Genomic DNA, 26,439 nt, shown 5'->3' with positions numbered 1-26,439 from the left:
GATATCGACGTTTTGGAAGGCACACAAACCTTTGGAGAGACCCAGCTCAGGGACAACAGGACACTGAGGGCATCTCAAGCTGCTCAGCCTAAAACCCCAAGAGGTGGAAGATCAGCCCTCCTTGTCCCAACAAGTGTGATCCTCTGCAGCTGGGGTGTGAGCAGCAGTGAGCCCAAAGGACACCTGGAGCATCCCCTGGGTCACATGTATGTCCTGGTGGCAGTGGATGGCAGCCAGCTGTGACACAGTGCTGGGGATCAGTCTGGGGGACCATGGGCCACCTCCTGGGCTCTACTGGGCAGTGACAGGAGAAAGAATGGCCAGAGGACGTGTGGAAGACAAACAGGGTATTTTTAAAGTTTTTTTTTTCCTTTAATTAGCAAATTTCTTGTTATCCTCATTAAAAGAAAAAACCACCCCCACACCCCCTACTGCTCCAGCTGCTGCAAGCGTTCAAAGGCAGAAAGTTGAGAGATGTTTCATGTCCCAGCTCAGGGGCAGCTCTGAGCCCACCCCAGCTGGGTGTGTGCCAGGCGCCTTGGTACAGATATGGAAAAGGCAGGTGCAAAATTAGGTGATGTGCTCTTGCCAGGAACACCCAAAATCCCCTAGGAGAGCTGCAGCCCAGCCCCTTGGCCAGCAAATGCAGTGGTGGTGGAGGACATGGATGTGCCTTGAGAGGCACACTGTGTCCCCAGGGCACTGCAGCCAGAATTGGGGTTTGTGCCACAGCACAGGGGTGGGGACAGGACAGCAGAGAACCCACCACCCTGGGCACTGAATTTGGAAGCTATAAATAAGAGCACCCCACACTTTGGGGGACCCAGTGCTGATCCAGCACCCCAGCAAAGCTGAGTGCCTCAAAGCCCTGCTGTGGTCCCCGAGGTTCCCAGCAGCTCTGCCTTGACTGGAGCACGTCCCCAGCAAGCCCCATCTGCAGCATCCTGGCTGGCATAGAGGCAACAGGGAGGTGGTGAGGTGACAGAGGGGCCAGCAGAAAGGGAATGGTGCTGGGGGTCTTAGCTCAGCCCTTCCCCTGGTCACAAGGGTAACTGAGCTAAGAGCCCCTGTCACCTCTCCCTGCTATCACCACCTTCCCCCCTGAGGCCATTGTGCCATCCCCACCTCCATCCCTGCTGCTGCAGCCCTTATTTATGGGGAAGGGGTGGGGAAAGGCTTTTCTGGGGGTGCTCTGGCCCTTCTGCACCCCATCCCTTCTCAGCTGGCAGAGCCCTGCCTGCATCACCCCAAACCAAGCACCCTTTGCCCACCCCTCTGAGTGCAATGGGAGGGGAAAGGGCAGGGGGAGGATGGTGATGAGGAACAGTCACACGAGCTCATTGCCTGCTAACACCAGGAGTCTAAGGGCAGTGCTGCCTTCCCTCCTTGGGGCTGCAGCTGGAGAGAGCAGCCTTTTTTGGGGATCCAGCAAGACAAGTGTGCTGTGAGTGCTGTAACACACTGGAGATGCTCCATGTCCCCAGCCCAGCCCTGGCAGAGGGGCAGCACATGGGGAGTGCAGGGCTGGGCCAGGAGGTGAGGAGGTGGGATGTGTGCGAGTGCCTGGGGGTCTGTGCACGGATTTTGGCAAGAGGTCATTGAGGTTACATGATGCAGCATTTGTTCTTGTGGTTATGAGGGTCCTTAAATCGGAGTCTCTGCTTTGGTCGGTATTTTTCCAAGTACGTCAGCTGCTTGCTGTTGATGGCTCCTCTGCGCTTCCTGCAGGGACAGAAAAATGTCAGAACAGTGACAAAGGTGTGGCACAAGATACCCCCCACCCCAAACCACTCTTGTTGGGGGGGCTGAGCCCCCGTTCCTGGAGCAGAAAGGGATTTTGGAGGCTGAAGCCAGGTGCACCCTCCAGGGATGGAGACAGGCACCGACCCCTTGCTCATTCACCCTTTGAGTCCCAGGACATGGAGAGCTGGGGAGGAAATATGTGGGGCAGAGGTGGGGTGACTGCCAAAAGCCCCTCGGGGATGCTCCATGCCAATGCCTTGTTTTCCCACTCCCAAAGAGAAAAGCAACCCCAGTGTCACCAAAAAAACCAAACCCTGAGACATGCCAGATCTCCATTCCCTCAGAGAGGGACTTTCTGCCCTAACACCACAACACTGCTCCACTTACTGTCGGATGAACTGGATGGCATCTTCATACTTCATCCCACTCTCGATCAAGGCCAGTGCGACAAGGACGGGAGCACTGAAAGGCAGAAGCCGTGGCTGTCACTCCCCAGTCACACAGCCCAGAGGCTGATATCCATCATTTAAAGTTCAAGGAGAAGCTCAGGTAGCAGATCCTCCCCATCAACACCTATTCCCACTAAGGTTTCACAAAACCCTGCTCAAAGAGGGACTAGGAAAAGGAAGGAGGAGTATTGGCATGGTTGTCTCTCTCCTGCCTTCATGGGGAGGTGGCAGCTGGGACAAAATCCTGCTCAGAGTGGGGCTGGGGAAGGGAAAGAGGAGAGCTGGCATGGTTTTCCCTCTCCTGCATTCATGAGGGGTGGCAGCTGAGAACTCACCGCCCCAGGCCAGCCACACAGTGCACGGCCACGCAGCACCCGGGGTCCTCGCAGAACTTGGTCTTCAACAAGTTGAGCCAATCTTCCACAATCTTGCTGGGAGGAGGTGCTCCATCATCAAATGGCCAATCCTGCATTGGGAAGAGAGAAACACTGTCAAGTCTCTGGGGAAAACCTTTCAGGGGTTGGTTTTTACTTGGGGTGATGGCGTTTGGGGCCTCAGCTGCAGGGAGGTAGAAGAGTGCCAGAACTGTCAGCATAGCTCCTGCCAGCATAGCTCTGTGGGGATACAGGTGGTTTTGTGGCATCATCTGGAATACAGGAATTCCCTGGCTGCTTTGGCTCAGGGTTTGAAGCCACACAAATCTAGGTCTGGAGTCCTCTGGCCTCCTATGGACAGGTTCAGCCTACAGGAGCACCTGTAGCATCTGGTCCACATTGCCTCCTGCTTCTGCAGACCAGGATGGCCACACAATGCTCCATCCCCATCCAGATGAACTCACTGAGCTTTGGGGTGATGCAGTTCCCATCCTCCCCCCATCCAGCTCCTAATTCCAGAATTCAGGAGCACACTGTAGGAGCTTTGAGCAAAGGTGGCTTGAAAATGGTTGGAATCTCAAAGCTTGATGTGGTGCTGAAATTCAGCTTCCTGCAACACATGGAGGGAAAGACCAAAAGAATGGTCTGGGGACCCACTAACACAGCCCTAGAGAGAGAGAGAGAGTCAAAGAGAGAGAGATCACTCCAAATGAGGCCATTTAAATATCATCCCTCAGGAAAGGCTACTAAGGGACAAAACCAAAAAAACCCATCTCCTTCTGAGCTTCATCCTCCAATTGCAGGGGGTCAAAATTGGAGCATAGTGAGGAAGTTGGTCAAATGGATCCTGCATTTGATACCCTTCAGCCCTGGGCCCAGTTATGAGGGGTAAGTGTCCCAAAATGGGGATTTCTTTCCCAAAATAAATTTGTCAGGAGGAGCATGGCCACTGGCTATGCAGCACTGGAAGAGAGAGACAGGAAGGGCAGCATCCCTTGGAGAGGATGTGGCTTGGTGAGTCCCAGAGGGTGGGGGGTACTGGGCCCTAATCCTAGATTTTGAGGAGTGAGTCACTAAGCTGCTGTGCTGGAGTCACCCTTGGTGTAAGATAGCAAAATAAGCTGCTTGACTTCAGTGTTTGAACAGTGGTGAGATTTCTGTTGGGATTTGATAGCAAAGGAGCACGCTGGGCCTCACACCAGGGATGACACAACACCCTACAGAACCATCCCCTGATGGAATGGTTTGGGATGGAAGGCACCTTCAATTATCATCCAGTCCAACCCCCTGCCATGGCAGGGACACCTTCCACTCTCCCAGGCTGCTGCAACCTGGCCATGAACACTTCCAGAGATGGGGCAGCCTCAACTTCTCTGGGCAACCTGTGTCAGTGTCTCACCACTCTCATGATAAAAACCTTTTTCCTTACATCTCATCTAAATCTGCTCTCTGTCAGTTCAAAGACATCCCCCCCTGGTCTATCACTACATGCCTGTGTAAATAGTCCAGCTCTCCTGCAGCCCCTTTAGGGACTCCCCAGAGCCTTCACTTCTCCATATACAGACCTATATATATATATATGGTGTACATATAGAGGCATAGAATTGTTTAGGTTGCAAAAGCCCTCTAAGACTGTCACAAAGTCCAACTGTTAACCCAGCACTGGCAAGGCCACCACTAAACCAGGTCTCCAACTAACCCAGCACTGGCAAGGCCACCACTAAACCAGGTCTCCAAGTGCCACATCTACAGCTCTTCTAAACCCCTCCAGGGATGGTGACTCCACTACTTCCCTGGGCAGGCTGTTTCAATGCTTGACAGCCCTTTCAGGGAAGAAATTTTTCCTAATATCCAATCTAAACCTCCCCTGGAGCAACTGAAGGTCATTCCCTCCTGTCCTGTTGCTTGTTACCTCTGAGAAGAGACCAACCCCCACCCAGCTACAACCTCCTTTCAGGGAGTTGTAGAGAGGAAAAGATCTTTCCCAAGCCTCCTTTTCTCCAGGCTAAACGCCCTCAGCTGCTCCTCATCAGACTTGTGCACCAAGATACATTTATATGCCAAATATATATATGAGGATACAGATAAAAATATACCAAACTGTGTATATCAAATAAAAATATATACCAGGATCTATCAAGAATATATAGAGATTTCATATAATTATAGAGATATTTCTGTATCTGCAGAGATACATCTATCTATAGAAAACCAAGTTATAGATATCTCTTGATTTACCTTATATAGTTTCTTTATGGTTATAGAAACATTGATATAGAAGCTATTTAGTTTCTATACAGTGTCTTGTATAGTTTCTCTAACTCTCTATGTAAAACACATCCTAGATATGTATCTCTCCACATAAGAAAGATGTAAGAGATGTAAAGAGGTACATATATCCTAGATATAGAAACTCAGACTGAAGGCTCCAGTTAGAAATGGGGTGAACTGCAGAATTTGGTGTGTAAGTGAGCAGATATGATGTCAAACATACAGATTCTATATATGCAGGATGCAGTGATCTTTCCAAGATATATCCAGTAGAGACACAGATTGCATCTATATCTAGAGACATCTGCATCTGGAGGATCTGTATCTAGAGAGCCATGGGATTATCCACCCATATCCCTGAGGATCTAAGATACCCTCCTCTCTCTCTAGGATGTACATTATACAGACAGAGCTATATAAAGAGGTCCTACACACAGAGGACCACCCCAGGAGACACAAGGCATTTCCAAACCCTTCCCTAAATAATGAGCAGAGCCTCACTTCCCAGCTGGAGCTGAACTCCCTGGCAGGGCTGTCACTCCTGACATCATCTCCAATTACCTATCACCCAAGATACAGCCCAGGCAGCTGCATGCTCTGCCTTTCCCAGCTTGCTGCCTGCTCCCTTTCATCCCCCACAGCTGCACCAGCCAGCTGCTGGAAGAGCAAAAAACCCTCACAGCACCCCCCAGGATAAGATAACACCGGAGGGAATGGGAACCACGCGCATCTTCCCCGTGGGATCAGGCGCTCTCATCCCTGGATGCTTCAGAGCCTGAGCAACAGGCAGGGAGGCAGCTGCCGACTCAGTCAGTGAGTCACAGTTTCGGCTGCGTGGGCAGCATGTCTCTTTTTAAAGCACCAGCCTCAGCTCAGCTCAGCTGGGCTTCCAGCTCTGCTCCTGCCTCAGTGTGATGCTGTGCTGGGCTGCCGGGGTGTTTAACAGCCCCAAGGGATGAGATCTTTAAGGGTGGTGCTGGGGCAGCCCCCCAGTGCCCATCCTGCTGCCCACCTACCATGACAGTGATGCCGTCCTTCTCCAGGGGGGTCTTGTCATAGGTCACTTCACACACTCGCACGACCGTGGTGGCACCGTACTTCTTCAGGTCCTGCGGAGGGAAGGAGAAGGAGGGGTCAGAACAGATCCTGCCAGATGCACCCCAGTTAACCCTGACATATCCAAGCCCTGCTATGACCATGTGGAGCAGTATGGACCCTTAAACAGTGCTGTGCCCCTTCTCTGAACCCTTCACAAGTGGTCCATCCCGGGCAGGCACAAGGAAACGTGAAATCCCAGGACACCAAAGCCACGTGGCCTTGTAGGATTTCTAACCAGCATCTTCATGACTCCTCAGAGTCACGAGTACCAATGGGGCCATTTATTTTTAAGCCCTGACAGCCTCATCAGCAGGGATTTTATACCTCAGGCAAAGAAACATCCCTGACATGGGTGCCAGTCCTCTGAAGGAGAAATTGTTTGTGCCTGCTGAGGTCACACTCCTGATGCAGAAATGCATGGAGGCAGCTGTGGGGGCGTCGTAGCATGCCCCGCCAAGCTCAGCATCTCACAGATGGCTCAGGGGCTCCTTCTCCACCTCGCTGCTGTATCCCATCATCACTCCAACACGCTGCAGGCTCAGGCGTGGGACTTGGGATGCTTCCAGCATGGCTCAGTGCCCGGCGCGAGGATTGCCCCCGGATTACGCGCCCGGTGCGCCGGCCTCGCCGGGAACCATGAGATCATCCCCAGTGATCCACCTCCTTTGTTCCCCATGGGCGCTCACCAGACCGTGGTGAGCCCCACATGCTCAGCAGCCTGGCCAAAAGTCTAAGAGACTGGAGGAAAGAGGAATTTTTCTCCCTTCCCAGTTGTGTGGTCCCAATCGCCCTCTGCAGCGAGTATGGGGTGGCTGTCCCCAAATCACAGCCACCTTCCTGTCACCCTGAGGCAGTGGCACCCACACAGCTGCTACCAGTGCTGGCTCTTCAACATCAAGCTCTCCAGCACTACCCAACACACTCTGGGCATTGGAAATATGCTGGGATATTTGGGATCAAAAGCCATTATTGAGGTGCTGGGAGGGACAGGGCAGGTTGTGTGCACCCATGTGCGTGGCTTCAAAACCCTGTGACATGACGTGCTAGTGGGTCTGGCAAGGGATGCAACAGGAATGGGGAAACCCTGCTCCATCTCTACTGTGCCCAAACATCGTACTTGGGTTGCTGTAAAACATCCCATCCCAAAAAGCTGGCAATGATTGGACCCACTGCCCACCAGGTGCTGTGGCACCAAAGGAGATGTACTGCCCTCTCATCGACATCAGCTTTTAGCCCCAAAAGATGCAACTGGACCCTGGTCCCCACCTTCCAGTCTCCCCTCCTTACCTCCAGAAAGGTGCTGAGCGTGGCATTGGTGGGGTTGTGGGTGATGAGGAACCTCATGTTTTTGTAGCAGACCTCCACAGGTGCAGGGCGGTTCATCCGGGCCATGGTGGGGACAGTGGGAAGGTGAGGTGGTGCTGACAGTGGCAGAGGACAAACCCAAGAAAAGAGTGGTGTGGAGGGGCAAAAAAAAAAAAAAACAAACAAAAACCCAACGTCCCTTCTGTGCCTCAAAAATAAAAACAGAAGGATCAAGAACTCAATATACAGACGTTGTGCAAATAATCCCAACTCCTGGGAGCGCACCGGCTGCCTTGACACACCACAAGCCTCCCAGGGGGAAAAAAAAAAGCCAGATGGGGGGGGGAAAAATAATATTAATGAAATAATAATAATAATAATTATTTAAAAAAAAAATCCCTTTGCTGTAGTGTTGGCGTCCTCTGCGTGTGTGCGACGGCGAGCGGCTGCTGCCTCCGGTGCCGCGCGCTCCCGGGCGCTCTAGAAAGGCCTCTGCATATGGGGGTGGTTGGCGGTGGCGGGAGGGTGGCCCCCGTCACGTTACCCCATCGGGGTATGTGGAGTACTTGGGGGCGGCACGGGGGGCCGGGAGCCTACGGGGCGGCGTCGGCGGCGTCGGGCAGCGGTGCCTCGCTGGGGCGATCCATGCACGGGAGCCTTGAATGGTTGAGTCGGAGGGTCGGGGTGCTGGGCGGGATGAGGAGAGGCGGCCGGGGGCTGCTTCACAGGGCGGGCTGCCGGGGACTGCGGGGCTCACAGCTGCTCCTCAGCACCTCCATAAATCCCAGTGCAGAGCGAGGCTGCGGGGGAGAGAAAGGGAAACGCGGTGGTGAGAGTGTCCTCCTCCCCAAGGAAGCCCCTGGCTGGTGTGGGCGCCCCTGAAGGCACCATCACTTTCTACATCTCCTGGGAGCATCCCTGACCATTCTCATCTTAACAGCAGACCACAAATGAGAAAGCGAGGCGGTATTTAAAGCTAAAGCTGAAATATTATCTGGAGAGCTGGAATGGCACTGGAAAGCCAGAGGGAGTAATTCGCATTTCACCTGCAGAATGGAAAGCACATGGCATGGAAGGCCTTGCTCCCATATACCACCCAACATCTGCACCTGCTGGTGGATTAAAGCACCCAATTAATGCCAGCTGACCCCCCTGACACCCATCCAGACCCCCCAGACCTCACCTTTGTGTCCCCAAAAAGCACGTTGAATATCTCCACCCCAAATGCACGCTGTGCCCGAAAGCAGCTGCCGCTGCCGCTAATCGGCCACATGCTCCTGGCGCTGGGCTCATGTCCACTAAATGCGCCTCTAATGCTCTTAGGAGAATTAAGCTGCCTGCAAATGAGCTATCTTGGGGAGGGGGGGCCGAGGAGGGGGTTGTGTGCATGTGGTTTTGCCAGAGTTAGTGATGGATGTCTCTCCCTGCCTGCTCATCCACATTCCCACACCGCTGGCACATCACTCCCAGTAACGGAGCCCGGCCCCTCCACCCGTGGCATCTTTGCTTTCAAGGATGGCAGTGGGAAGAATTAAGAAAGAAAATCAGCTCCCACTGTGATGCTCAAATCCATGAGATGATGGGCCCAGTGGGGAGGCAAGGGCACTGCCAGCCCCACTCAGAGCTGAGGGAAACCCAGCCAGAGCCTCCCCAGGTTGTTCCCCACTGGACTCTTGTTTTGAAGCTGGTCCTTCCCCAGGTCAGCGGCTGCTTAGTGCCGGGTAGCCAGAGCCTCAAAATAGACCATAAGCACATAAGTAACCCGAGCCAGGCCAGCAGGCACCCCCTTGGCTCTCCTCACAGCAGCCAGAAACTTTCCCCTCTGGATTGTTTCACCCTTATGCAATGAGACACGATGGGAGCAGGGAGATGAGCTGAGCCCTGACCAGCTCATAACAGCACCTGGGTGCTGACAATGGGTTTGTCCAGGTCTGAGCATCATTTACAATGTGCTTAACACCTCCTGTTTCTCCAGTGGTACCCAGGAATGAAAAAGTTAAATAGCAACAGGAAAAAAGCCAGGTGAGGTGTCAGGGGAAGCAGAGCTGCTCTGCTGAATGTGCCCAGTTTGGCTGCTAAAATCACAGACTCTTCCCAACAACCATGTTCCATCACACCTGACTAATTTTAACTTTTTGCCCATAAAGAAGGGGATAATGCTAGCCCGGAGTCCTGCAAGGATGTTCTGCAAAGTTCAAACCCTGCCTGGGCTTCAAGGGATGAGTGGGACATTCAGGGGGGATGACTTTCCAGTCCCCATTGAGAAATCAGAGTTTAGAGGCTGATGGAGGCTGGGAGCTTGGCTGGGGAATGAGGTGAGAGCTGCCTCTCTGCAGCATTTTAGGTGTGATTCAGAGCAGCTCAGCCCACAGGTGATGCTGAACCCCCCAGAGTAGCTGATCCTCCCCACCTGGACCACAGCAGCTGGAAGTTTTGCTCAAAGCTTATAATGATCCTGCAAGATGGGGTGGGAAACCTGCTTCCCCCACAGTGTTCACTGTGCTTTTTCAGTGATGATCCCACCTATCACTTTGTCTGTGGGGTCTGCTTCTTCCCAAGACAATCTCACAATGGCTGGGTAAGAACCAATTTGTTATTTCTAGAGGGTAATTCTGGGCTGGTTTTGGCTGTGTGGCTCCTACATGTTCAGCTGCCAATCTGCTGGCCAGCACAACCACAAAAACGGGATGGGAGGTGGGAGAGATGGGCAGCCACAGTTGCCTGCTCAAAGGGAAGAGCTGATGCAAAGTAGGAATTGCCCCAAACCATGAGCTTGAAAGCCCAGTTTCTCTGAAACAAAGGACTTGAGGATATTTTACTTTTACTTTTCATGCCTTTGCTCTTCAGGCTTCCAGTGTGTTTAATTCCATCTGTCCTAATCATTTGATCTGATCCTGATGATCGATCTGATTTGACACACCAGCACCGGAGGTGCACAAGGGAAAGCATCAAAAAATGACTTTTCTCCCTCCAAACAACCTCATACCTTGTTTTAACCGGCTGCCAGGGACATCAATACAGACTGTGCCCATGTTTACCCATGTCCTGGATTAAATCCCACCTGCTGAGCAGCCCCATGGGGCTGGGAGCTGCTGCCAGCACCAATGCCAGCGCTGCCCCCTGTCATCATCCAGCACACAGTTCATGCTCCATCAGTGCTCTGGATCCTGGACAATTTTTTACTGGCTTGGGCGTGCTCGCTGCCAGTAACGGAGGCTCAGTGGGAACCGCCTGCCTACGAGAACAGCGAGTGCTCCTTTCCCACAAGGTCTCCTCTCTCCAGTGGAAGCGTTTCAAGTATTTTGGCAATCACACATCCCAGCAATTCAGTCCCGAAGCCCATAAATCCCTAATGGGTATTCAATCACAAATCATCCCCGGCGGTTCAGGCTGCGATGCCGATCTCCATATTAAGCGTGGCAGAACAATGTGGAAAAGGGAATTTCAGCTAATATTAATAACCTGCCAAGTGGAATATAAATCCTTCTCATTTGAGCGCTCCGGGGGATCTAGAGGAAGCATGTGAGGACACAGTGAACAAGCCCTGGATGAGGATGCTCAGCAATGCAGCGCTGGCCTGTCGGGCTCAAACCAGTCTTGGGGAACCTCGGTGAAAGGAGGCTGTAGCCAGGTGGGGGTTGGTCTCTTCTTCCACATAACAAAGGAGAGGATAAGATGAAACAGCCTCAAGTTGTGCCAGGGGAGGTTTAGATTGGGTATAAGGAAAAATTTCTTCACTAAAAGGATGCTCAGACATTGGAGCAGGCTGCCCAGGGAAGTGGTGGAATCAGTATCCCTGGAAGTGTTCAAGAGGCATGGATGTGGCACATGGTTTAGTGGTGGACCTGGCAGTGTTAACAACTGATCTCAGAGATCTTTTCCAACTTTAATGATTTTATGACTTTATTTTCACCATGACTGTGGAAATTTCTGCTTCTTACACAAGAATTTTGCAGCCAAGAGCCCACTGAGGATGCAGTATGAATACACACCAGTGTGGCAAGGGAGCTGTGAAGGCTGCTGCTCTTGGGAATAGGGACCACTGACCCATCATCTCCTTGTCTTACACCCCCACAGCTGAGGGGATCACAGGGGTCTCTGGAATATTCCTTTACAGTGTGGCAAGACCATTACAAATATCTTGGCGTCATCCCAGATGTCCAGGGACTGAGCCTGCAACAGAGGAATGAGGCTGATCTTCCTCAGGGCAACCTGATGGAAAATAAAGGTCAGATCTTCACCCAGTGACTGGAAGATCTTGGTTAGAGTGGTGAGCAGCTGCCTGACCCGATGGCTGTGCTGCTGGTACCCGGCTAGTGGGACACAGATGGTGGAGTCAGGTTTTCCTAAACACAGCACACCCCCAAGAGAAGGAAAAGGAAGCTCTGCAGAGCCAAAGTGTCGCTCCACATGAGCTTTAGCAGCGGGACTCGGAACAAAGGCTCTTACTCACCCAAACAATGTGTATCTCACCCATATATAAATATAGCGATCTCAGAGTGAGCACATCTCCTGTTCAAAGTTCATCTTCAGAGAAATCCAACAAAACACCCAGCTGTGTCACACTTTCTTGACCTCTCTCCTGCTTTCAGCTCACGTAGCAAGACACTGACCAACCCTTTCCTCTTAAGGCTGATGAAGTCCTGCTCTCCCTGCTCCCAACAAGCACCTCCATCACCCTGAAAACTGAAACCAAGCTTCTGAATATTTCCAGTTATCACCATGCAGAAGTTTCTGCACACATCCATTGCCACTGACATGAGTAAACATGGGGAGCAGGTCTGGGTGGCTCAGCTGCACACGTAAGACTTGTACCAGCAGTACCACCACTGTCACCATTGCCACCAGTGCCACCATCACTGCAACCACAATCAGCAGTATTGCAGGTTGCACCATTCTGCAACCAGAATCAGCAGTAGCACCACTGTCACCATTGCCACCACAACCACGACAATGACCACTGCCATGAATACTGCCACTGGTGTCACCACTGCTATCAGTAAGAGGAGCACCATTGCCACCAATACCACTATTGCCACTAACATCAGCAGCACCAGCAGCACCATTCCAAGCACTGCCACCAGTGTCACCACTGCCACCACTATGAGCAACCCTACCACTGCCACCACTGGGTTCCACCAGCAGCACCATCGCTGCCACCATCACCATCACTGCCAGGGAAAACAGGTCCCAGGACACAGAGAGCCACAGTGCTGTCCCCAGCCTGTGACTGCAGCTGGGACACAGCCAATGTGCTGAGATTTCCTCCAGTTGCATCCGCACGGAAGGAAACAGGAAAGGTCCGGGAGGAGAGCGACGGAAACAAAACACCCAGCAGGAGCCGGCATCTGTGGGGAGAGGTGTAAGCAGCACCAGCACGTCCTGCTCCAGGGGGGGCAGAGCTGGAAAGAGCAGATGGGATGCCCTGGAAAAGCCATGCTGGGCACCATGGTGGCTGTGGGGTACCTGCTGCCAGGAGCGAAGCAGTGCCCAGCACCATCTGCCAGGGAAGCATTGTGGGGTTTTTCCTCCAAGGGGTTATTTTTTTAGATTGTTTCTCTTGCTGCATGTGATGTTTTCTGAGCAAAACACGACAAGAAGGATTAAAAATGCACAGGTGTAGAGGGAGAGTGATGGGGGGCTCTTGGCAGCCCGTGAAAACACACCTGCAAGATAAACCATGTCAGGCATCTTTCCCCACATCCTTTTTGGTGTGCAGTAAATACTGGCTAACACGAAATTTTGCCAAAGAGAGCTATGCAGCCCTAGATTTTACAGCTCCAGTTGGACTTAAGGAGTTTGATAACATTTAGAGAGCAGGAAAAGATGCCAGCATGATGTTGGCGTGGACATTTGCAAGCAGGAGGCACTCAGGACACCAGGAAAGAGGGAGGAACAGGGAAACTGGGGCAGCCAGCCAGCCAGATAAAAAGAAGAGCAAAGTCTTCCCAGCACTGCGCAAGCTGGGAATGCACCGGAGGCACTGGTAACATGATCAACCCTTTCTTATCTTGTATTTGCACCTTTTGTCTTTGAAGAGAAGCTGAGGTACAGAGTGGAAAGTGTCTACAAAGGTCCTTTGGGAGTTGTTTTTCCCTCTCACCCAGATTCACAACCCCTGGACATGGACCCTGTGCTCACACTGGAATTCCGGTGATGCCACCAGTGTCAGGGCTGCCTCTCCTGTCCAGAGTTCACAGGGCAATGCCCTGGAGGAAACATGATGCTTCAAGCACCCCTTCAACAGCTCTTTTTTTTTTTTTCAGCTGGAATTTCAGCTTTTCCCTTCTCATGCAGCCCCCAAGCAACTCGAATTTGAGGTCTCCATGGACAGATTTTTAACCTAATTCCTTCTTGCACCAGAAGAGATTCAGCAATCAGAGAATCATAAAAACCACAAAAAGGCACTAAACTTTTCACACTCTGGGGAAAAGGAACCCCCCCCAGCTGAACACAATCCCCCATCCATCTCTCCCACCCTGTCCCCAGCAGAGGACAACTCACAGGCAGCCACTGGTGGCCCTGCTCACAGTGAGATCCTGGTTTTATGATCCGGGATATCCCCTCCACTGCCTTCCCCCAGCAGCCACGAGGAGCTCGCAGCCGTGTGCCGACGTCAGAGGTTCTTCCTGGCTTGGATTTGAAGGGAAAGGAGGAAAAAAAAAAGAAAAAAGAGGGGGGAGGAAGAGAGGCCAACTCCACGGGGAAAAGTAATAACAGCCTTGGGGCTGGCTGCCTCCCAAATCTACAGAGGGTGTGCCCTAGAGGGTTTTTTTGGGGAGGGGTGAAAGGCTCAGTCCTTTGGGGATGGATGGTCCCCACGCTCTGGGGCCTGATGCACAGGGAAGTCAGGCACCCCAAATATTGGGGGCCAGCTCCCCCCATCCTTCAGGGATTCCTTTTGGCCAGAAGAATAAGGGGAAAAAAGCAATTCTCTGTGTGATTGAGCATTTTCAGGCTTCAAGCCTTGTCCAACAGTATCTTTGGAAAGAAAAGAATCCCAAAGCAGAATCCTGGCCCCAAAACACATGCTGGGGGCAAACTGACCCCAGTGGTCCCCCCAAACAAGTGCCACTGCCACGTGTCTCTCCCACACTGAAACTCTGGTGCAGCTGAACATCTGTTCAGCTTTTTTCTTGTGGTTTCTCACAGTATTTTGAGCAAATTTAATACTTGTGGCAGGTGGCAAAGCTTGGGGGTGGGGGTGCAGAATGATGTGTTTTTTGGGGGAAACACAAGAAACAGCAGCACACTCCTGGGAAGGGCAGGGAGGAGCTGCCATGATCTCCCCTTTGAGGTACAGTTTGAGCCTGAACTTCTGTCCCACGAGACCTGAACTTTGCTGTTTGCAATGTCCCTCCTCAGTGGGGGGATTCTGATGGGAAGTTGTCCCTACATTACCTGGTCAGGCCACCAGGAGCCCTGACCCAAGGCCACCAGAGCCCTGTCTGCGTCACTGGAGCCTCTTGCACAATCCCCAACCCAGCCGGGCTGCGGTGGCTTTGATGGAAGTTTGCTGATGGAGGGGGATCCAAAGGACTCAAATCTACCCAAAGGGTGGATTTTGACCTGCAGACAATGTTGAAATAGTGTTCTGTGACATGCTGGGGATGCAAGACAGGACAGAACATGCTCTGCCTGTGATGTGTCCTGTGGAAAGATCTCTGGTAGCATCAAGCTATTGTCAGGATTGTCCAGAGAAGCCAAGCTCTGAAGAAAGGCAGCTCTTCCAAGTCAATGGCACTGGGTTTAGATGGTGTTTGTGGGTCTCTGAGCTTCCTCCACCATCCACACCCTGTGCTGCTTGGGGTTGTCCTCCCAAAAAAGTGCAGTGCTGCTGCTCTGCACTTTCTGTTTTAAACATTTCACCCCATGGAGACAGGGTCACACAAATAGTAACAGGCTGCTGGGAGGTGGTAGCACCACCAGCCCTCTCCTGTGTGGGGGACACCAAAGCACTTCTGAAGGCAGCCACCAAGCCCATGGGGACAGTGCTGCAGGGAAACCCCCTGGGTTGTCTCCTCCTCATCCTCTCCAGCCATGGCTATTGTCACTTTAACAGCAGAAACTGCCCCTTTAAACAGCCCCTCCAGGGATGTCCCTTTTCCAGCAGGATGGGACAGAGATGCTCCATGTAGGTGAGAAGTGTCCCCTCGGGAGTATCAACAATAAGAGAGGTCCTGGGGGAAACACAACTGAGTGTCAGCCAGGATAATTAAAAGCCATGGAGCAAGTGAAGGGAGAGGGAAAACAGGCTGCTCCTGGGTAGGATATGGCAAGGTCTGGCAGTGTTATCAAGACCCCCCAGCACATCGTGCTCCTGGCTCTTCCCATTAAGCCCAGGTCCTGCAGAGATGGTTTTCCCTAAAACCCTCTTCCAGAAAACTCCTTAGCTCCAGCAAAAAGTCACAGCAGAGCTCCATGGTTGCCACAGGACAAGTGCTCTGCAAAAGCAACATGTCAACAAAGCTCTAGGGTGCAAGATGCCAGTTTTGGATGCATGGCTACAGCATGGCCTGATCCTCTACCTCTCCTGTTCCCATGCACCCTCTCCTACCCTCCTGGACCCAGCCACCCTCAGCAACAGGGAAAAAAATCCTATGGTCCTGCTACCCTTGTGCAAAACCCCAAAGCTGTGCCAAGAGATGTACCCCCCGCGTGGGAGCTCGCAGAGCAAATGAAAGTGGTTTTCTTTCAAATAAAAGATCAAAGGGCATGAAATGCTGAAAGTCACAGCTGTTCTTGCTGGAGGGACAGCAATGTCTCCACTCCTCTGCCAAGCCTGTCTGGTGTGTAAAGCACTGCCTCGTCCTCAGCCTGATTTGCACCTTGTTCACACGGAAGATGGGGGACTAAACTGGAAGGAGGAGCAGGGAGGATCAAGCATCACTTTGGAGGAAGGAAATTAAGTCAGTACAGAGCTCAAATTGCTCAGGGTCTGCAAACCATAATCATAGAATTGTAAACAGAATTGTAAAATCAGTCAGCTTGGAAAGGATCTCCAGGCTCATCAAGTCCATCCTTCAACCAAGTACCACCCTGCCCACCAAACCACATTCTACCATGTCTACCCATTTTTGAACACTTTAGGGATGTTTTCCACCAGTTCCCTGAGCAGTCCATTCCAATGCTGAGTCGCTCCTTCAGTGAAGAAACTCTTCCTGATATCTAACCTGAACCTCCCGTGGTGCAACTTGAGGTCTTTTCCCAACTACAGAACTTCTGAAACTCAAAGCCCTTTGGAAATGCCCCTTGCAGCTGAGCTCAGATGGGCATAAAAAGGTGAGGATGTGGCAGTGGTTCTTTCTCCAGCTCAGGAATTGGTGGTCAGGGAGACCTCACTGCAGGCTTTCAATGTATTAAAGAGAGGTTGGAAAAAAAAAGACTGAAAAATACTTTTACAGGGGCCTGTAGTGATAGTACAAAAAGCAAAGCTTTAAATTGAAAGAGAGCAGGTTCATATTGAACATAAGGAGGAAATTTGTTCTGATGGGACTGGTGACAATCTGAAACAAGTTGTCTCCAGAAGCTGTGGCTGCCCCATCCCTGGAAGTGTTTAAGGCCAGGCTGGATGAGGCCTTGAGCAACCTGGTTGCAATGGAAGGTGTCCCTGCCAATGGCAGCATGGTTGGAACTAGATAATCTTTAAAGGTCCCCTCCATCCTAAACCACTGCATGATGCTCTGAGTGCCTGATGGCCAAAGTGGTTGGGTGTCACCATGAGCCTTCCTCTGGGTTCTCCACATCAGCTCCCACTCAGCTTCCCGCTTGCAACTTCATCAAGTGGGGTTCAAACTGGATTCAAGTTAACCAAGGTATTAAAAAAACCTTGCTGGAACACGACACTCAGAGAATTAGGAAAATGAGATGAAAAACTGAAAAATCCTTTGGGCTGGAGCCCTACAATGCTGCAGCTTGGGACTTGGTGGGTTTGGACTGCAAAAATGGGCTCCCCAATTACCATCAAGCCTGTCCCTTTCTGGGCTGCACACCAGAAGCAGGGAGCAGCTGCTGCAGCCCCAGATGAGCAGATTTTAAATCACATCCTCACTTGTCACACAGAGATGCTCTGGCATGCCAAGGCTGCTCCCAGCCACCGTTGGAGGCAAAACCGGCTAAAAAAAGATGGCAAACTATACAGATCCTGGCACTTCTTGAACTTAAATGAACTGTCTTTTGATAGAGAAGATGAAGAGTCATCTAATCCTGTTCCTGTCATTCACAGGAAGGATTTCCAGCAGTGGCTTTGCAAAAGCCAGCAAACGCCCTGGTATTTCAGGAAGGGAAATTGCAATGATTTGCATGAGCAAAAGGCTCATGTCAGAGCCACTGTGGGATGATGATACTTGGTGCTCTTCCCCTCCTGTCAGGGAAAGCAAGGAGAAGGTCATGCAGCACAGCCAGCTGGCTTTGATGGACTGCACCCAGCTGATTTTGGAGATCACTGAAGGAGAAGGACCACATCCTAGGAGAATGGCAGCATGAGGAAGAAATCCCTCCTGTCTAGAGAGGAAACACCACCTGAACACCATAACAAGAGGGAATGGTGCACCCAGAAAAACCAAATCCAACAGCGGGGATGTAGCAACCTCAAAGCACCGTTCTAGACTGATACCACTCTTGGACAACATGGAGGTGAAGTGGTCATCACCAAGTGTTTTTGGGGCTGGAAGAACCTGCAGTCAGCATCACTTCTCCCCAGAATGCCAAAAGATTGGAAGGAGAGGGTCTGACTCTTCAGGAAGTACCCAGGAAAGCTTACTCACGAGCATGCTTTGCCTTTGACTCTCTTTCATCTTGATTTTTGCATAAATCTGGTGCTGCCTTTAGGGAAATGCAAATTCCCTGGAGAAAGGGGAGCGTTTGAAGGTGCTGGCTGCTCTGACGTGCCAGGCAAGGAAGCGACGCTTTTATCACCTGAAAATTAAATAAAGGCTGAGATGTGAAGCCTCCCCACCCTGCTAAGCAGGAAAACTTCCTCAGCTCCTAGGGCCGGATCCAGCAGGGATGGGACAGGCAGGATGCAGCGTTTCATCCGTGCTCTGCACATCCTCCCCAGCCCCAGGGGTGAGCTTTAATGGCCTGGAGACACGCAAGCTGCTCTGGCTCCGCTTGGTTTCCCGGCTCCGCTTGGCTCCCTGGCTCCTGGATGGTTTCTGAGGCATTTTGACACCCCGGCGTGGGTGGCATTTCCAAGCCACCCTTGCTGTGCTGGAGCAGGCTCTAATCAAGCTGAAAGCAAATGAGGTTCCCTGGGTAAAGGAAGCTGCAAGCCCAAATTCATCATTTATGATGAAGCTGACTGATGATAGTAGATGTTTCTGGGGATGCACATGCACACGCTCTGCCTCTCAGCAGGGAAAAAGGGAAAGGAGGTGAATGAAAAAGCAACACCAGTAATAAACTGTCTGGGTTAAATATTGGCTCTGAAATCCATCCAGAATGGTCCCTGTCCCTCTGCTCCCAGGGGCACATAAGAGGGTTTCAGCCTGGGGAGGAGGCAGACAGACATTCCCTATTATGTTGACCATGCATATATCCTGGGAGGGTTTTTCTCCACCTCTATTTCATTCTGCTTCCTAAAGAGCCAGGCTGCTGCAAACAGAAAACAAAACACTGAGGAATATCTATGGAGACTCTGTAGAACACCCAGTGCTGAGTTCAGGCTCAATTAATTCCACCACTTTAAGCTCCTTTGGTACAGAGAAAGAGCAAAATTGGGGCATTCCTATTAATATACCTGGCTCCATGCTGAAATCCATACTATTTCAACTATCCTAGAAGAAAAACCCTACAGACACAGATGTGTACACAGTACTTAAGCAGCCAGCACAAAGGATGTTTTGCTACTTCACAAATAATTTAAATTTAGCATTGCACATGACAACCAAGAGCAAAACAAGCCTGGTGTGAGCTGGACCACAGTGGGACAGAGGGAGCAGAGACAAGGGACACTAAAGATGTCCCCTCCAGCCACAGGACATGGGGTTCATCTGCTCCAGGGTAAAGTCAGCAGGTATTGGTTTGGCTCAGTTCTACCAGCACGAGGCTGTCTTGGCAAAGGCACCATGGAGTCAATCTTGCCTTGGGGGAGTTAAAAAATAAATAAAAACGTTTATTTTCAGCTTGATCCGTTCCCAGCCCATCTCTCTACAAACAGGCAGCTGTACTGGCAGGGCACTGTGGGCAGCACTGGGACAGGCAGCCAAGGGTTGCTAAATGAGCACTGTAATTCAATGCTGAGGCATGGGGTGAAACTCTGCCGTGTGTTCCCACAGGGGAATTTCTCTGGCATTTTCTTTTATCAGCTGGTCGATAAAACATCCCCATCCTGTTTCCAGATCTCCTGTAAGTGTCATTCGTCACACAGATGGAGCACATCCTCTCTGCTGTCATTAGCACGTCCTGGGCTGGCATTTAGTAGAAACAGAGGGACTTCCCTCAAGCTCCACCAGATAGTGGCACCTGAAAGGTTGTGGGGACCTCAGCAAGAGACTTCCCTGCAAGGTTTGGAAATTCCAACCAACCTCTCCCATGTGGATGGACCCACAGCCTCACTGTCTGAGCCTCACCAGCCAGCAGGGCTGTGGTGATGTGCATCTGGCTGGGTGCACCCATGGAGCCATCATCTAACTCAGGCACAGAGGAACTCCTGCCCCGGATCTGCTCCCAGGAGACTGGCACAGTGTAGGAACAGGAGCCTTTAGTTAACACTAAGGATCAACTCTGAGCTCACACACTTCTCCAGCAAAACTGCAGGCAGGAGCATCATTGCAGCATTGCTGCCTCCAAAGCTGGTGACAACACCACCAACTCCTCACCAGGAGCACATCCCAGCCACGCTTCCAGCTTGCAGCCACAGCACCCAGATGAGCAAGATTCACAGCATGCAGGATCAGTAGCGCATCCCTCTGATGCAGGGCACTGATAAAACCCTGGTCTTCAACCTGTCCACTTCAATAAAACAAACAACAGCTCCACAAAGTTCTCCCCTAACTTTAGTGGATACCAATTTTAGCCCAGCTGCCTGCATGACGCCTCTGCTGCATTTTAATGCCTAGCTTCAGGCAATATTCTGATTCTTGTAATGCCTGAAGACAGTTGTGGGGAATACATAGCCATTTTTAAAGCAATGGCAAAAATAAATCAGTGTTTTAAAGGGAAACAGAGGGGGGAAATAGCCTTGTTCTGAAAAAAAAAAAAACCCTACTAAGATTTGCTGACAAAACTACCAACATGTGAGAAACTCCTATTCTGATCCCCATCTTTGGGCCATGAAATCACAAAGTTGGACCATGGGCTGCCCCACTTGTCTACAGTTCACTGCCACTCTGTGCTTGTTATCTTGGGGGAATGCAGTACGGTTACATAGCTGTCCAGTGCAAAAGCTTTTTACACATTTGTTGTCATTCAGATGGGTTTAAAATCTGATTTGGTTTTTTTCAACTTTCATTTTTGGAAGTGATTTATCATGCCCTGCATTTTAGCACAGAGCACTAAATGGATGGAGGATGCTCAAGAGCCACTCTGGGATACATGGAAGGTATTTCCATGTCACATTAACCCAGCCTTGTACAATATGAGAGTTTGAGACAAACTTTGTCTCCAAATCACGCCTTTCTCAATGAGTTCATTTTCAGGAAGCTGTCCCATCCACTAACCTCAAAAAATGTCTCTGGCTCGCATCCATTAAACTAGATAAATGAGAGTTTGTAAGTTCATAACTTGAACTGAAGTCAGAAAGTTTTGTCTTTCGTTTTCTAGAGCTGATTCACGGCCAGCCTGACCCGAAATGTAGGCTTGCTTCAAGTTTTTTGCCATTTCAGGGTTCATTTGCAGTTTAAAGTGATGCTCTTTTCCTGCCTGAGGTCTCCTGTGCTCTCATCCCAGCTCAGTGCTGGCACAACCTCTCTCTGCACTCCCCAAAGCCTGTGTGGACACACTTTTCGAACTTGATAAATAAAGTGAAATGTCCCTGCATTTGCTTCTTTGCCAGAAATTCAAAGGGATGTCAGGTCTGGAAGGATTTTAGTCCTGGGGCTGTCTAAGCAATCATCCCTGATGCTGAGCACAGGAGAGAGCACCACCTTGGACTTATTTTTATCTCTAGAAAGACACTTGAGCTTTTCCAAATTAAGCTTTTCCCCTCTCTGCTACATCAGTACAAGAATTGTGAGCTTCCTTATTTCACTGAACCCAGCTGTATTTCTGGTCTGCAGAGTCAACAAGAGGAGCAGCCAGCTTTTTGGCTCCCTTAGAAACTCTGCAGTCCAAGAAAATCAGACGAAACATTTGAATGTGCTCAAGCTTGTTCGTCAAGAGTCGGATTTCTGAGGGACCTGACCCCGCGTCCAGGCCGGCCGACGCTGCATCGACAGCAAGATTTTTGGGTCCTGTGTGGAATACTCCTGCAACAGCCCTGCTGCCAAGTCTTGCAAAAGTTCCCAGGCTGAGGAGCTGGACTTGAGGAGCATCCATTGCAGGGTTCATGTGAGTTGCTGAAACATCTCAGCTCACTGGGGAAGGGTCAGAAGTAGGGAAGGACGTGCATCGTGTTGACTACAACTCACTAAAAGCATCAAAATGTCTGCAGAGGACAGTGTGACATCTCACATCAACTGCCACAGGAGGGCAGAGGTTGGAAGGGACCACCTCCAACCTCCCCAAGGGGGGAAGCATTGCTATGGGCATCTCACCCCTGATGCCTTGGCACCCTCATGGACATCCTGCAGATCAGATGGTCCCTGCAGTCATGCATTACCACCATGCCTGGATTGATGGATGAGATTCCTGGTCCCAGCCACTTGAACTGTGCTCCTCTGAGGAGATGGAACATCTAAAGCACATTTCTAGAGTTAAAGGATATAATTTCCTCCTTTTGCCCTGCCCAAGGTCAGTGAAGAACATGGAGACACAGATCTCCCTTCCCAAATGCCCTCTCTCAGCTCCAAACAGAACCAAACTCTCTCACTAGGGTCCTTCAGAGACAGGAAATGCACCCTCAACCCCAAATGTGGCCATCACTCTGGATCCTCCAAAGATGCTCATCCACAAAGCCCATCTGAGGTGTGGTGCCTGGTCATGGCCCAGGATGAGGCATCTGGCTGAGCCTGCAAGGTGGAAAGTTCAAGTGGCTGTTGTTTATTTGGCTTTGCAGAGAGCAGTCGCCCAGGCTGAACGTGGGCCAAGCACCTTCCCATGGCAGGAAACGCTGCTGGAGTCTTTAAATAACCACCAGTGGTCAGGGCTTTGGTTTACAGCTGCTCTGGATGGAAAACCATCCCTCACTCTGTGTCTGCTCCAGCTCTCTCCTGGGTGTAAATGTCAACACTTCTCTCATTACCTCCTAGGTCTTCATGTCCATATCCACCAGCCCCACATGGAAGCTTGATAGAAGCAGGAAAAGTTCTCCAAGCTCAGGCATAAAAACACCTGGGCTTCTCATCCTTTGTGAAAGAGGAATTTTATGTCCTACAGTCAAATCTTCCCTTTGCTTTTATGTAAATTCGTAGCTCCCTGGGGCTCTCCTCACCCTTCCCATCCTGCTTTAAGGTCCACACACATCTCCTCACACTCCAACACTGAACTGCACCACCCTAAGTGCTCCTCACCTTCCTGCAGCTGGACTGGTGTGTTACCAGTTCATATTATTAAAATCAAGAATAAAATCCTTCCTCCAGGGCAAGTAGAAAATGCCAAGATCTCTCCACAAAGGCTTTTCTCAAGTATTTCCCTGGGGTACTTGAAATCAGAAATCTTGCCAAGAACCTGGGTAGAATGGGTCACCCAGCAAATCCTGCTTTACTGATGGAAAGTTCCCAAAAGCTGTTTCACTGGGAAGCCTGGCTACTTGGGGATTTTGGCTTGCCAAGACTCCGGGGAACATAAATGTTGGTTGTTTTTTTTTTTTACCTATAGCTGTTGTCAACATATTAACCTAAAATGATGGGCTGGTGAGAGGAAGCTCTGTAAATAAGCAAAATAACATTTTAGAGTTGGAAAACAAGACCTTGTCCTGACCTCCTCTCTTGGGCAGATTCACTGGCGCACAGCAAACCAGTATTTTATTTTAAACTGTGCTTGTAAAAAGTTAAAAAAAGCTGCTTCCTTGACACTTAAGTCAGGTAAGGACACAGCAGGCCAATCTGCCATATAAATAAGCCTGCTCTTGTATACATGTGTGTTTTAAAATAAGCTTATGAAATGTAAACACATGGGCTTTAACAAAAAATAATTCAGCCTCACTGAAACCATTTGAGTGGGACCGAGCCAGGCTTCAGAGATTCTGCCCAGGGCACACTAACTTTGACCCAAAAACCCCTTAGAGACAAATAAAACACTTTCATAAACATGCAAAAAGGAGCAAAATTCAGTATTTTTCTGAAGGATTATCCCTAGAGCTCCATTTCTGTCTTGGCTGTAGGAAAAAGAGACTGGGGCGGGGGGGGGGGGGGGGAAGAATTTCTCCCAACCCATGTGAGCACGTTCCACACTACTCACCTTCTTCGTACCACTGAGATGGGCAATTTTTCTATTTGTCCCTGGCCTGTACACCCCAGGAGAGGAGCCAACCACCAAGAAACTTGGGTTTTAAAAATAAAATACAGCCTTGGCTTCAGAGAGGCAGGTGCAGGGGGAAAAAACTACTTTTAACCCTCATTCTGCAAGAAGGGAATGCTGGGACCCCTCTGAGTGGGGCTTGTCTGAGTTTAGAAGATTTATTTGGAGTCGATGGAGACATCTGACTGGTGGTTAATCCTGGTGCTGGGCACTGGGGCTGGGGAAGTGGACATCAAAGCATTCCTGCATCTGCTGGGGAAATGGGAGAGGCAGCAGACAGAGCCCTGCCTCCTCCCTGTGTAGCTGCTGGGGCTACAGTCAGCACAGACCTGATCCTGGGGCTCTCCAAGACCCAGAAAAGCTGTCTAGAGGTCTGAGCAATCCCCTGAAGATGGATCTTCCCACTTGATTTGCAGGGTTTCCATCCTGTTGCAAGCACAAACATGAGGAGAGCTCCAGCCCTCTGATCATTTTTGTGTTTTTCTCTGGATCTTCTCTGACACATCCAAATCTTTCTTGTGCTGAGGACCCCAGGGCTGGGCACAGTTCTCCAGGTGGGTCTCACAAGGGCACATTCTAAGATGATGAGCTCCCAGCAAGCTCATGAGACTGGTGGCTGGTCTCCCTAGATCCATCCATCCTGGGATCCATGGTGGAAGCTTTTCCTACCACTGACAGAGGATGGTTCAAGCCTCTCATGAGCTGGTTCGGCAGCAACCCAAGAGTTAGCATCTGGCCTGGAGATGAAGAGCACATTAAGGATTTAGCAGGACCTGACAGCTCATAAAGGGCAGCTATGGTAACTTTGTAAAAGGCTGGCATTCAGGACTTCTCCATCCAAGGAGCCAAACAGCCTCAGGCAAGCTGCCTCAGGGGAGTTCTGGGTACACTGCATAAATCTCCAACCTTATTAAAGCTCCAAAGACCACAGAATCCAGCTCCTGACCTTCCCCAGAGCAGAAAACGACAAAACGTTTCCTGTTATTTATAGCAGCTGGAGAGCCTGATGGGAAAACCCCACTTGTGAAACGTGGGCTGCTTGCCACGGCTGCTCTCAGGGAACGGTCAAGCTGCTCTGAACTCCAGCCTGGATGGACCATTTCATCCCTGGGGCCACTTCAGCCTGAGCAAGACCCCGTCCAGAGGCTGTACAAGAGGAACAGGCAAAAGGATCTTGCTCCTGTTGGCTCTTCCAGGTCACGTTTGCATGGCACAACTTGAATTAGACAAGGCTGAGCATCCCAGAGAGGTGGCTTCATCTGTGGGCTACAGGCACGTGGCCACCTTTGAGGAGCACAGTTAATCTACATGAGGCTCCACCTGGATGTAGCTGATCTCACCTAGGAGGCAAATGTCAGCTTTTTAGGGAAACTGAGGAGGTGGGCCCCTTTGCCTACCTCCACTAGGTGCCACCCCCCTCCTCAAAGCACAGCAGGACAGGCACAGGCATGTTTATCTGCTGGCAGTTGGATTTCCACCACTCTGGCACGCATGGAAGGTGTTTTCCAGCACGTTCAGTCACGCAGGTGCAGGAAACCTTGCAGCCCAAGGCGAGCTCTCCCTGCACTGGGATGGGCTTTGCTGCTGGGAGCCTCCCAGCACTGGCCCTCCTGGAGAGGAGCATTTGCTGTCATGCTGTCGAGGAGGATTCCCAAAGCTTTTGTCTTGGGCCAATGCCAGTGGGTGTTCTGCTCACTCCCAGGCCAAGGGAAGCAAGCTGTTCCTCACGCAGGGCTGTGAGATGCTGTGAAGGAACTCGCCAGCTCTGGAGCTGCCGTGATGGTGGCTGAAAGGCTGCGGTGGCACCCAGGGACATGAACCGACCACTGCCCTGCCACAGTCAAAAATGAGCGACTGGGCTGAGGGTAGGGTGACCGTGAGTGTCATCAGTGAACTGCTGCTGGGATTTAGGAGCACACTGGGAACAGCACAGGTCACACTCTGGAACTTCACCTTCATCATGAAGCTTCTACTCCTGTCCAGGTAATGACGCTTAGACACCCAGGAGCCTCATTAAAGTCATCACAAAAATCACAGAATGGTTTGGGTTGGAAAGGAACTTCAAATGTTGTCTAGCCCAACAGTATTTACTTGGGCAAACAGCAAGGAGACCTTCCCGTAGATCAGGAGTCCCAGGATTCTTGACAGGCTCCTCCTGTCCTTCTCTGCCACAGCTCTGCTGTTGGTGAATCTGTGTGGCCCAATGGCCAGGGTGGAAGACTGAGACCCTAACACATCCTCAACAACAAAACCCCAAACCAGAACCATGGCCAAGGCCTAGGCACATCTCCAAAGAGCCCAGACAGATCTTCTCCCAGGGAGATCTCAGCCCTTGCAATGGACAAGTTCTTTCCAAACATCCCCAGGCAGTTTGCCTGCAAGTCCAATTAATAACCATATTTTGTCAACAAAGTCGGGTCAGCAGCAATTCATAGACTTCATGCTGGTTAACCTTTTCCCACCAAACAAGCCCAGGGATATTTTGACTCTCTGCCCTCGAGAAGTTTATTTGTGTAGGATCCATCCACTTACCAGCTTCCGGCAATGAAAAGACACACAAGGAGCGTAACTGCTTTCTAATAGTTGGGGAAAGATTTGATGGTTGTGGCCAGGGCTCCCTGGCACTGGCTCTAGAAAAG

The 26,439-nt window shown here is 50.9% G+C and overlaps 1 protein-coding gene across 1 annotated transcript in view; it reads right to left on the bottom strand.

Annotated features, from left to right (window-relative positions):
* Nucleotides 1-357: 357 nt before the first annotated feature.
* PTP4A3 (protein tyrosine phosphatase 4A3) overlaps nucleotides 358-26,439 on the bottom strand; it is a 38,800-nt gene continuing 12,718 nt past the window's right edge. Inside the window, exons 2-6 of the mRNA XM_084211301.1 lie at nucleotides 7,223-8,040; nucleotides 5,854-5,946; nucleotides 2,528-2,658; nucleotides 2,131-2,205; nucleotides 358-1,722 (exon numbers count right to left, since the gene is read on the bottom strand). Coding sequence (XP_084067427.1) covers nucleotides 1,605-1,722; nucleotides 2,131-2,205; nucleotides 2,528-2,658; nucleotides 5,854-5,946; nucleotides 7,223-7,327 — 522 coding nt within the window. The 5' untranslated portion in view covers nucleotides 7,328-8,040 and the 3' untranslated portion in view covers nucleotides 358-1,604. The remainder of the gene's footprint in view (nucleotides 1,723-2,130; nucleotides 2,206-2,527; nucleotides 2,659-5,853; nucleotides 5,947-7,222; nucleotides 8,041-26,439) is intronic.

Source organism: Fringilla coelebs, assembly GCF_963513975.1.
Source record: "Fringilla coelebs genome assembly, chromosome: 1".
Taxonomy (NCBI): domain Eukaryota; kingdom Metazoa; phylum Chordata; class Aves; order Passeriformes; family Fringillidae; genus Fringilla; species Fringilla coelebs.
Note: the sequence above shows the minus strand (reverse complement) of the source record. Positions and strands in the feature narration are given on the sequence as shown.